This window comes from Microtus ochrogaster, linkage group LG2 (genome assembly GCF_000317375.1).
Source record: "Microtus ochrogaster isolate Prairie Vole_2 linkage group LG2, MicOch1.0, whole genome shotgun sequence".
In the NCBI taxonomy this organism is placed as follows: domain Eukaryota; kingdom Metazoa; phylum Chordata; class Mammalia; order Rodentia; family Cricetidae; genus Microtus; species Microtus ochrogaster.
Window position 1 is genome coordinate 44,772,863 of NC_022028.1, and position 12,482 is coordinate 44,785,344.

The window sequence follows — 12,482 nt, forward strand, 5'->3', positions numbered from 1 at the left end:
CTCACTGTATTTTGGATCCCCTTACCCCACACACCCTGTCTCCTACCTGTAGTAATATCCATTTCACCCAGATCAGCATTCAGCTTCCACATCTGAGAATTTGGCATTTCTCTTTGACTAACTTTATCGTAGCCCCCTCCTCCTGTCACAAGTTACTAATTGTCATTCTTACTAAACTGAGTAATATCAGGTACATCCACATTCTCTTCATCTCTTCGTCCGTGAACACCGAAGTTCATGCTTTGGCTGCTCGGAGTGACACTGTAACAAACATGGGGATGTGGGTCTTGCTTCCATGTGCTGATTACATTTTTCCTTTTTATACCCCAAATTCCTACTATAGAGCTAATTCAGTTGTCTGAGGACTCTACACATTTCTCTCGGTGGATGGGCTGATTTTTAGGCATAGCACTAACCTGTGAGTGCCCTTCACTCGAGTTGACTGCCAGCATTTCCTTTTATTTTCAAACTGAAATCCTGAATGTGACAAGAGCGGGCCTTTGCTTTTTTTTTTTTTTATTTCTTTTATGACTCCTGAGTCAGCTCCTGTTCGTATATCAATTGATATCTTCTGTGGGTTTGCCTGGTGAGAAATGTCTGTTCACATCATTTGCCCAATTTTGATCAAATAAAAAGTGTTTGATGTGGCTCAAGTTCCTTCCCCACCCTCTATGTGACTTCTCCTTCATGTGGGTAGATGGCAACACCTTCTCTCATTCATGATGGACTTTATGAAAAAGCCTCTGAGGTCGATGGACTCGTACTTGTCCATTTTGCTTTTGTGCTTCTGTCTGTGATATATTATCACCTGTCTTTATTGCCTATACTGACTTTCTGGGAAGTGTGCCCACGTTTTTGGCTAGTCACTTTCTAGTCTCAAATGTGACATCTGGGTCTTTAAGCCACATTGGATTCCTGTGGGTGTTTGTGTCAGATTTCATTCTTCTGCATATTAAAATTCAGTTTTCCCAGTGCCGTTTATTGCAGTGCTTCCTCCTGGAGCTCTCTTTTTGGCAGCCTTCTAAAGAACCTCTTGGCTGTAGATGTGCGGGCTTGTTTCTGTGCTCTTGGTGCTGTGCCACTGGTCCCCTTGTCAGTTATTAACCTCGCTAAAATGCTGTCTCTCTGATTCCATTAGAGCCCTGTATCATAACACCAAGGTGTTGTGTTAACGCTCGATCTGTTCTTGGAAGACTCCGTTGGCTTTTTGAAACCTTTGAGACTCCCATATTAATTTAAAATAGCCTTTTTTATTTCTGTGATGAATACCATAAATATTTTAATGGGAATTGTAATTGAATATGCAAATCACCGTGGATAAAATAACAAAATAGCTGTAATTTTTTTTCTAAAATAGCCAAAAAAGATGTGTGTGTGTGTGTGTGTGTGTGTGTGTGTGTGTGTGTACTTATCAGTATCTTGTCTGTTTTATCATAGAGAGAGCATCAGCATTCTTGGTTAAATTGATTATGGTGGACTTACCGTCATCGTTATGGATGGGATACGCCATTTCTAAGGTCAATGTTAGCTTGTGAAAGGGATCCTAAAGTTTGCATCAGTCTATCACATACAAAAATTTTGGCAGTGCCCTTCTATTTTCTATATTTAGAATCACTGTGTCTGCAAATAGGAGTAATTTGACTTCCCACTGCCTTTATTCTTTCTCATCATAATGGCACTAAGACTCCATGAAGCATGTTGTTTAGAGTGGACACTACGTTCTTCTTCTTTTTTTTTTTTGTTTTTGTTTTTGTTTTTTCGAGACAGGGTTTCTCTGTGGTTTTGGAGCCTGTCCTGGAACTCCCTTTGTACACCAGGCTGGTCTCGAACTCACAGAGATCCGCCTGCCTCTGCCTCCCGAGTGCTGGGATTACAGGCGTGCGCCACCACCGCCAGGCCACTATGTTCTTCTTAACCATACAAAAAGCACGTTCAGCTTTGACTCATTCAATGTGCTACTGGTGATAAATTTTTTATATATAGTATGTATTGTATTTCATGTGTGTTACATATATACATGATTTGTTAGGAGTTTTATAATGAAAATGTTGGATCTTATTGAATGTTTTTCTTGTATCTATTGATATGAGCATACCATTTTGTTATTGAATTGCTAAAATGTGTAATATTTATCAATTTGTTATAAATCTACTGGGTCTTGATAAATTGTCTTTTTCATGTGCTCTTAGGTTGTCTTTTTCATTTCCCTTATGATTTCTTTGTAAATATTTTTTGATAACTTTTGGTTCTGTGTCCATTAAGTTTCTGTGGTCTTATTTATTTATTTGTTTGTTTGTTTACTTATTTATTTATTTATTTGTCGTGTTTCTGCTATTATTTGGTGCTTTTGAGGTAAAGTCAACTTCAAAATGACTGTTAAGGAATGCTTCCCCTTTTGTTTTATTTTGTTTTGTTGTTGCTTTTAAATGTTAAGAAAAACAGTGTAGCGTGTTTTGTTGGTGTTCGCCCTCAGTAAAGGTCAGCTATGAGCTCCTGGTTTTCTCTCTGATGAGAAAATTCTTGTTTCTGGTTCAATCTTCTTTTTCTGTGGTTGAAGTTTTCAGGTCGTCTCTTTGTGTTGGTTACATGTACACCAGAATTTATCACACATCGCTTTTCCAGGAAGTTGTTCTTTACAGTTCCTGTGATTCTCTGTATTTCTGTGTATCAGTGACTTTCATGTGTTTGGATGTTTGACACCTTTTGTTTTCCATTTCTCATTTTATCCCATTATAGCCAGAGATGATGTCTGATATGACTTTTATCATTTTTTTTTTTAACTGAAATGTGGTTTGTGGTGGGCAGTGTGTTCAACTGGACTATCCATGTGCTCCTGAGATAAAAATGCATCTGCCTTTTGATACTTGAAGTGATGTGGTCTGTGACTCTCAGGTCAAATGTTTGATTTGAACCTGCTGCTCAGCTTGAGTGTCCTGTCCTGTGAGTAAAGTTCTAAACTATTCTTGCATCTAAGGCCACTCTTCTCCCAGACCTTAGTAATGTTGATTTTTAGAATAGGGTGCTTAATGTTAGGTGTGTAGAGGGTGTAGTTGTTAGGAGTTCTTGCTAAATTGATTCATTGATCTATATACATAAGCACACACATATATAATGTGGTTTTCTGTATGTTTTTACACTATTCTCTCTAAGTCCATTGTATCTTACATACAAACAACAATTCCTGTTTTCTGTAGTCCCTCTTCAAGACAGTATCCTTTTAAATCCCTTCATTGTGTAAATCCAGTGTGTTCTTACTAGTAAGTTTCTTGTAGTAACTTATCTTGAAATCTTACATGAGTTTTCTTTTGGGTGAATTATTTAAAGACACCCTTCCAGTCTGTATCTTTTAATTGGAGAATGTGATTGTTTTATGTTCAGTGTTATGACTGACATGCAGAAACTGACTCCATCACTCTGTTCATTGTCTTCTGGTTGTTTGGGGATCCCTTGCTCTCTTCCTGTTTTGTTATTGTCAATCATTTCCCACCTAATCTGTAATGTTTATTCTGAGAAATCTGCCCTTAGCATAATTGGGCTCTATATAATACCACACACTTTATTTTACTCTTTCTTTTTAGATACTGAGTATATTATATTTCAGACAAGATATATTATTGTCAAATATGTTTTTGGTCCTTCAGGTTCTATACATAAATATTCCAGGAATTAAAAAATTCAAGGTTTCATTTTGTTCAGTTTCCCAGGTCACTTTCCTTGTCTTCAGCATGTGGAATTCTTATAATTTGAAATTTTGCTCATGTAGTTCTGCCTCGTTCATCTTGGGTGTTTCTTTCTTTCTTGTCATTTGGCAGGAGGGGGGGTGTTGTTTTTCAAGACAAGGTTTCTCTGCTGGAACTCACTCTGAAGACAAGGCCAGCCTAGAACTCACAGAGATCCGCCTGCTTCTGCCTCCTGAGTGCTGGAACTAAGGTGTGCGCTACAACTGTTTTTATTGTCATTTTCTAAATCTTTAATTACAACTGACAGAACATTAAGAGGCATTCCTTCTTCTGCTTAGTCTGCTCTTGGTGAGGGACTTGCTGATGTCATTCCTTTGACTTCATAAATTCATCAGTCCAAAATTCCTGCTTCTTGAACATGATCTCAATTTCTTTGTTGAGTTTCTTATTTGTACCACTCTATTTTTAAATTATTTACATATTCTAGTATTTTACAGACTCTTCATATAATCAGTTTTTAAAAGACTCTTTTTAGGCATCTCATTCATTATTTTTCCTTTCTTTTTTCTTTTACTTTTTTGGTTTTGTTGATGATGTAGCATTCCCTTTGAGCTAACACATGTCCTTGATTTGTATACTACTAACTTTGTTATTTGCCCATCTGTCAGATCGGTTTATTGATTTATAGAGCTTTGTCAGTAAATAACTTTCTTTATCCTAAAGATATATTTTAAGGTATAGATTTGGTTTCATTTGGAGGTCATTATACAGTTTCCATGTAGAATCTAAAACTACAGCTGGTTGCCTTGGGAGTGCAGTGCACAGCAGTGAGTCAGAACATCGTCCACTTTGAAAGGCCAGGAACACTGGGAACACTGTAACATCCTGGGAAGGCATGCACAAAACTGTGGGAGTGGAGCATCCCTCTGCCACAAGTATACAGTGCACATCTCTGTCTCTGCAGGCTAGTGCAGATATAGCATAAGGACTCTAGGTGCCAGCTATGACAAGGACCAGTTTAGTTTTCACGAGTTGAGCAAGGTAAACTTACTCTAGAAGTCTGGATTCCCACTGTGAGTCAGTACAACAGTCAATCACAAACTAGGAAGAGGGAAGAGCACCCTCAGTAGATGCTAGGTCTGTTGTTGTACTGACTTAGAACTTTTAGTCCTTAGATCCATGAGAAAATATCATCACACTCCAGCCTGAGCTCACAACATATCTACTGAAGAAATTGGCTGGGTGGTCTGATAGATGATTTGGAATAAGAATATATTTGTTACATTTCCTATTTTGTTTTTGTGATCAAAATTCTTAAGCTAAACAGCATAAGGAAGAAAGATTTATTCTGGGCTCAGGGAGTTCAGTCCATGGTGTCTTTTGCCTATGAATTTTGACAGAGGTGTGAGTGAAGGGGAGATTATTCACTGCTGTAGAGACAGAAAGCAGAGGTAGCAAGGACCAGCAATCCCTAAGTTACTGATACAGGAGACCTGCTTCCTCCTACTTAGTAAAACATACTTCATAAAGCTTCCAGCATCTCCCAGTTAGAACCCAACCCTTCCAACACATGAAACTTTACAAGGATGCTTCTTTTCCAAGCCTGTAACAACAGGAGCTAGAAAACCCAATTATACTCGATTAACAAAGCAAGTAATGAGATTGATATTGAGCAAAATATGGAAAGGGTGTTCATTAGTGTAGATTGTAGACATTCACAAAGAAGGCTTGCAATTGACACATACAGTTGAGTGAATAGGGTGTTGAGTGAGAGCTGGGAAATTAGCACTCTGGAACAAAGCAGCTACCATGGAATCAACACCTTGAAAAGAGGATACTCTCACTATAGAATCTGAGTCTAACAAGAAGGAGGTAAAAAGCGTTGAGGACAGTGAGCTGTATATGGACTTAAAGAATTCTTTAACTTTCAAAACTCAATATTTTATGAACTTGGAAGTAGAGATGACAGTTCTCACCAGACAAGAAAGTTGTGTGTTTTTGGGACTGTGATGTGTACGATCTAAAGCATCCTGTGGTTAATTTGAGTATTTCTGTTAATTTTACATTTAGTTTGCTGATTGTTCTTGAGAGCCCTATGCAGTTAGAACTGCAAGCGCATTTAGAATAGATTAAGTTCCATTGTGTCCCAAAATTACCAATTTTGTGTATTAGAAAAGAAGAAAATTGAAACTAGACCTTATAACCATTGTCCCAAATCTTCCAAAATCCAGAGTCTTTCCTTTTTAAGCTTCCTGGTTTCCAGGCATTTCCCAACATGGAACAAATAAACAGAGACCCACTTTAACCACTATTCATTTCTGAGTATTGCACACACTTAGTTTAAATTCTGCCGCTTTCTAATCCTGTCAGCAGACGCTCTGCTCTGGCTTTCCAGCTGAAAGCATTTTGTGTGCCTTCCTTCTCATGGATTGTTTACCACATCATTCCAAAACAGTAAAAAGAAGCATTCAAGGAGTCACCCCTTTCCAGTGTGTTATTTTCTACGTCATCATATTTTGAAGCATATTTTTATTTTGTCACGTATTTAGGTACAATACAAATTTCAGAATTATGTGTTACATATAATATTTACTTCACATATTTTGAGTATTTAATAAGTTGATCTTTTGAGTGTTTATTTTGAAAAGTGATTTTTATATCAACACTCCTTCACCTAAACAGGGTATACATTTTAATCTATACCATAATATATTCATGATGATGTCATTTGTTCAAAGGCCCAACAGTTTAACACCAGTAGTAAGCACATGTTGAAAGACATTAATTCAGCAGTTGGGTGGCGCATTTGCATACATGTAGATAAAACATCCAACACATTAAAGAAAACACATTAAGGAGAAGAATCTTTCAAAAAGAGGAAGAAACTATTTTACTAAACCGAGTTTTAGTTCTTACTCTCAAGTACTTAATTCTCAACTGTCAGGGCCTGTTTGCCTCAGTGAGAGAGAAACTCATCTAACTGCATTGATCTTGTATCTCTTTAGAGTCTCCACAGGCTGGTACTTTGTCTTAATATACTCCGAAATGGGTAGCATCATTCTCTGTGTTAAGGTGCACTCCGCCAGGTGGCATTTGATGGCTCTGTTCCTCTGTAACTTGACAGAATACTGCATATAGATTTGCTTATTTTTCACAATTATTTTCTACACTCTGAGGACATTGCTTACTTGAATATTTTTGGGAGTTTTTGTGCCCCTGAAATGTGTACATGTATGCGAGAATAACAATTGACTTTCTTAAAAAATAAAAAAAATGCCGTGAATTTGAAAGAGCAAGGGAGGGTGTATGGGAGGACTCAGAAAGAGGAAAGGAAAGAGGGGAGGTGATGTAATTTTTTTGGAAGCTTTAAAATAAAAGGAAATGAAGATAACAATTTCATGACAGATGGATTAAGTCATCTGGCTGAATTGACTATAAAGAGTTGTTTACAAAGGTACTATTTGTCCTTCCAGCAATAATTAAAGAAAAACTTAGCTTTATTCCAGCCATTAAATTGAACACATATCAGCAAATTGATGGCTAAATACCATCACTTGCTATCCTATCCGTTCAATGTCAACAGCATTCAGTTTAGCTTGAGGTCAGTGGCCAAACAAACACCAGTCATTGTCTTCTGTGTACTAAGCTAACAAGATCTTGGCGCTTCCCCCACACCCACTGAGCAGGTTCTGCCTCTCTCAGCTTCCCATTCCTGCCTGGATTGCTCTCCACCGGCCTTCATTTCTCCTACCCCATGTTCAAGCAAGCACTGGAGTTTCATTCACCAAGTTATGCTGTCCTGAACAGTTGTTTGTGAAGGGGAATTTACTATCATCTCTAGATGTTCTTCCTGAATTATTTCACAGGGATCTGAAAATTCTGCATTCAGATCTGTTGGCCCTTTGCTCCCCAGTAATATAAACTGAGCAGGCAGGGGTTTATTTCTGCTGCTCATCCCTGAATTTCCCGTATTTGACATAGGTGAAATGCCTAATAACTACGGGACTAATTAAGGAACAGATATGGTACTCATCATTTAGCTTTTTAAAACTTAGGTATCTTACCTCAGAATAGATAACAGCTGGGGACAGCTGACAGCTGACTCCAGAGCCTCCCAGTGGATTCCATGTCAAAGGAAGATATTGGCACTTTTATTATATATTTGTTTTGTTTTTTGTTATGTTATTATAATTGATATTGCACTTTCCAAACTCTTGAAAAAAGGGCTTATTTTTCACTGGACTGGCATAAGATAAATATGTTAGAAATATTTTTGCAATAAGGAGGAGTGATTCCTACTTATTACATGAAAAATATATGATATGACTAAATTTTCCCTTTTCAAGATAAACACTAATTATTAGATCACCAAGTGAAATGAAATTTATACCCCGGCAATGCTGAAGCATGCATGGGCAGCCCATATATGGTGGTTCTGTTGAACTTGTCCATATTGGGTTTCATAATCTACGTTGGTAAGGATGACTGATCAGGTCTCTTCCTCAAGAGGACAGCAGATCTCATTACAGGTGGTTGTGAGCCACCATGTGGATGCTGGGAACTGAACTCAGTACTTTTGGAAAAGTAGGCAGTGTTCTTAACCTCTGAGCCCACCAAGTACTCTTGTTGAAAGGAAGGTAGAAATAATAGCATAATTGAACTCTTCTGCATGTTTTATTTACCAATAAAATTCCTATTAACCTCAGCTAAAATTGTAATTTACTGATGCCACAAAAGAATGATGCAAATAAAGCTGCATTGTATCCACAGATCCTTCATTCCCAATATCATAAACTGTGGTCACTCCTGCACATTAAAGGATTCATGGGCCAGCCAGTGAGATGGTTCAGTGGGGAAAGGTGCTGCCACCAAGTCTGGTGACCGGAGTTAGATGTCCAGGACCCGCATATGGAAAAGAGAAAACTGATTCATGCAAGTTGTCCTTTGACTTCCACACTCACACTGCATCACATATGCCCCTCTTCAATTAAATAAATAAATGAATGAAATGTTTAAGAGATAAGATTCCATACCCAGAGATGGAGTGTAGCTCAGGAGCAAAGTGCTTAGCAGGCAGAGGGCCCTGGTCTCCATTCCCAACGATGCAAACAAGGCTTCTATGTTGATCAAGACTTAGTGAGGGCTCGCATAGAAACCCTGTTTCGGAAGCTACGTTCTCACACTTTTGAAAACGTAAAGAGATAACTTGTTTCAGAAGGAAAAAGAAGGAAGATAGCAAACGACAACAGCAAAATTCCAGCTACAAAGCAATGAGCAAGTGGAAAGTTCTTGTTCACAGGAACAAGACGACAAATGACAACAGTCTTAGTGTCAGCTTCTTAGTAACAAAAGGCGCTCTCGAAATTATGTCACTTTTGTCCTACAAACTGAAAACAAAGAGGACTAGTCACTCCGTGATTTTCTTCTTTATGAGATTTGTGGTAGTTAACGTCACACAATTGAGAATTGTGTATCTAGACTTTTCCCAGATTTTCCTTATACTTTTCTAATTTGCACTTCATAATCTTTTGTGTATGTACATGTGGCATAGCATTTACCTAGAGGAGCAACGTTTGGGCCTAGAAATGAAGAATACTTTGTGAAGCTAAAACTGGCCATTGTGAGGGTATAAGAGTAACACCTAGACTTGTTGATAAAATACTGATCACCATTATACTGGAAGTAAATTCATAGTAAGGAAGGACCTTGTCACAATCAAGCATTTCAACACCAGTCAGTGGAACTTGCCAGTGAGTTAGACTGTGAGGGAGATGTGAGTATGTGAGGTGTGTCAGCCTGAGAAGGCAAGAGGATGCAAGATGCAGGCTAAGATGCAGGCTAAAGAATAGAAGATGTGTGGAGAGGCGAGATGGACAGTTTGGTCTTTCTGAGATGTCGAGGCAATGAAAGTAGTCAGTTCTTTTTATTACTACATTCATTTATTTGTGTGTATACTGGATAGTCTGGTGATCCATATTCTATAGTGCATGTCAAATAGTCCGGGCACAATTGCAAGTGTCACGTTTCTTTTTCTGTTTGCATCATGTAGGTCCTGGGGAGTGTAAGCTCTGTGGCAGGTCTCTTGACACACTGAGCCATATCGCAATGAGACATTTGCTGAACATAAATCATAGAGAGGAACTGGCCATGCATGAAGCAGATTGGACAGAGTCTTGTAATACGGAAAATGGTAGTTTATTATAAACTGAAGTGTAACTATTCAGATGTCCATGGAGTATGGGAAGGCATCGTCCTGTAGGAGTTCATAGCCGTGGCTGTAGTGTGGCAGTTTGGAGGGATGTTGCATGTTCAGGTCCTGTAGCAGGTTTCATAGGTTGACCTGCCAATAGAAATGGCTTTCCTGTCCAGCGAGGCATGGATTGCCTACTGGACTGTGGTTGTCTGATCCACTTAATATCCTATCGAAGGAAGTCCAGTGACAACCCTATTCCTGAGTCCAACTCCAAAGCAATAATAGCTGCCAGAGCACAGCCTAGTATCTGGTCAGTAACAGGCAAGAGCTTATCTTACCCAAGGAACAGGCTGTATCTTAACAGTGACCCACGGATAAGGTTCTTCTCACCCCAAGGATAATTCCCTCACCCTAGAATAAGATCAGAGAAGTCCCTTGGCATTCTTTGAGCAGCACTGAGATTCCATTCTCCAACTATGGCTTCCCTTTGATATTCTTCACACAGCCACCAGAGCCCCCTTTCCACCCATGACTTCATTGGGGAATTTGATGGCTTTTCGTAAAAGAAAAGTATTTAATGTTTTGAAATGAGCAAGCATAGACCTCTTCCAGCAACACATGCTATGCCTCTGCTTTAAAGGAGAGTGACACAGATCTCAGGGTGAGAAGATGTGGGGTTTGCTTCTTAGACCAAGGTTAGGAAAAAAGAAAATAACAGCAACGATAAAGTCGTTCAACTTATTGAAAGTTTGCAATATTCTAAATATCAGCCTTGATATAGTGTCTCAATTTAGATCTCTCAACTTCCATTACAATTTGCGCCATCGCCTGCTTTTTTTATGAGAAGGAAGCTGAGAAATAGTTGCATAGCTGATAAGTGTACTCTAACTTTGAATTCAAGATTTTAATCAGAATTGTTTTTGCTGATTTGAATACTATCTTGATACATTTTGACCTGGGAGGAAAGAGTTTAAATAGAAAAGTGTTTAAATATTATAATGATATATTATTTAATATTAATTTATATATAATATATTAACCAATTATGTAGGTATCATTTAACATATTTTTTTAAATATTTATTTATTTATTATGTTTACAATATTCTGTGTGTATGCCTGCAGGCACCAGACCCCATTACAGATGGTTGTGAGCCACCATGTGGTTGCTGGGAATTGAACTCAGGACCTTTGGAAGAGCAGGCACTGCTCTTAACCTCTGAGCCATCTCTCCAGCCCTCATTTAACATATTTGTTTACATTCCAGACATAGGTGCCTAAAAATAAAATGGTTAAGCTCATTAACTTATATAAATTACCTATTATACACACATGAAATTCTTGTACTGACAAAAATGCAAGATTCAGTATAAAATTCTTTATCCAGTCATTGACATTAGGTCATGCTTTATTCCTTAACACTAATAGTTTGAACATTCTGTAATTAGTTGGTAATTGAATTATGTTTTCTTCTCTGAAGGCAACTGATCGAGAGGGAGACCCAATCACATATGCCATCGAGAATGGAGACCCTCAGCGAGTTTTTAATCTCTCAGAAACGTAAGTTACAAGGAAATGATTTACACTTGATTGCCCCCTGTTAACGTCAAGCGACAGACACGCTGTTAGCAAGAGGACAGACTTTTGGCGGTTTGTAGTTTTAGTTTACATTTTTTTCTATGAATGCTAATGAGCACTGGGGGTAATTCTAAACACCAAACCTTTCCCGAGAGACTATTTGTTTATCTTAAACAATTTTATCAGCTAAAATCCACCAAGGTGGAAAAATTTCACTTGCAGGCAGAGCCTCAGACTAATTAGGTGTCTGTAATGTTGTCAGTTGCTCGTAGCAACAAGGGCTCTTCCGGAAAGAGCACAGCACTAATGCCTCGTTCATTTGAAGGGAGGTTTGGCAGCCAGGTGTATTACATCACCTCTAAGATGGAATAAAATAGCAGCACCTTTTTAGTCTACCTGCTCTCAAGGTATGAGAGAGACTCGGGTCATGGCTTTTGTAATGGGTGAGGGCATTCGAGAAGATGGTTAGTGTAGAGACACCACAGGCTTCTGCTCTGCATCATGATGCCTGGGGGAGTCTTTCTAAAGAGCAAAATTGATGTTCCACATCTGTTGCCAGTGTATGTAGGGAGAGATAACTTACCCATGGTGACAATAAGATAGCCACAGCCTCTGCTGCTAGAATATGTCGTTTGTAATCAAGCAGGCCATGTGAAAGTCTATGAATACCTGATTTTTGACAAAGAAGCTAAAATTATACAATGGAAAAAAGAAAGTATCTTCAACAAATGGTGTTGGCATAACTGGATGTCAACATGTAGAAGAATGAAAATAGATTCATATCTGTCCTCATGTACAAAACTCAAGTCCAGATGGATTAAAGACCATAATATAAATCTGACTACACTAAACCTGATAGAAGAGAAAGTGGGAAGTAATCTTCAATGCATGGGTACTGGGGACCACTTCCTAAATATAACCCCAGTAGCACAGACACTGAAGGCAACAATAAATAAATGGTACCTCCTGAAACTGAGAGGCTTCTGTAAAGCAAAGGACACAGCCAATAAGACAAAAAGGCAGCCTACTGAA

The 12,482-nt window shown here is 38.4% G+C and overlaps 1 protein-coding gene across 1 annotated transcript in view; it reads left to right on the forward strand.

The window, feature by feature from the left end:
- Pcdh15 (protocadherin related 15) overlaps nucleotides 1-12,482 on the forward strand; it is a 1,155,509-nt gene that overhangs the window by 960,232 nt on the left and 182,795 nt on the right. The window contains exon 19 of the mRNA XM_026785470.1: nucleotides 11,353-11,432. Within this exon, the coding sequence (XP_026641271.1) occupies nucleotides 11,353-11,432 (80 nt within the window). The remainder of the gene's footprint in view (nucleotides 1-11,352; nucleotides 11,433-12,482) is intronic.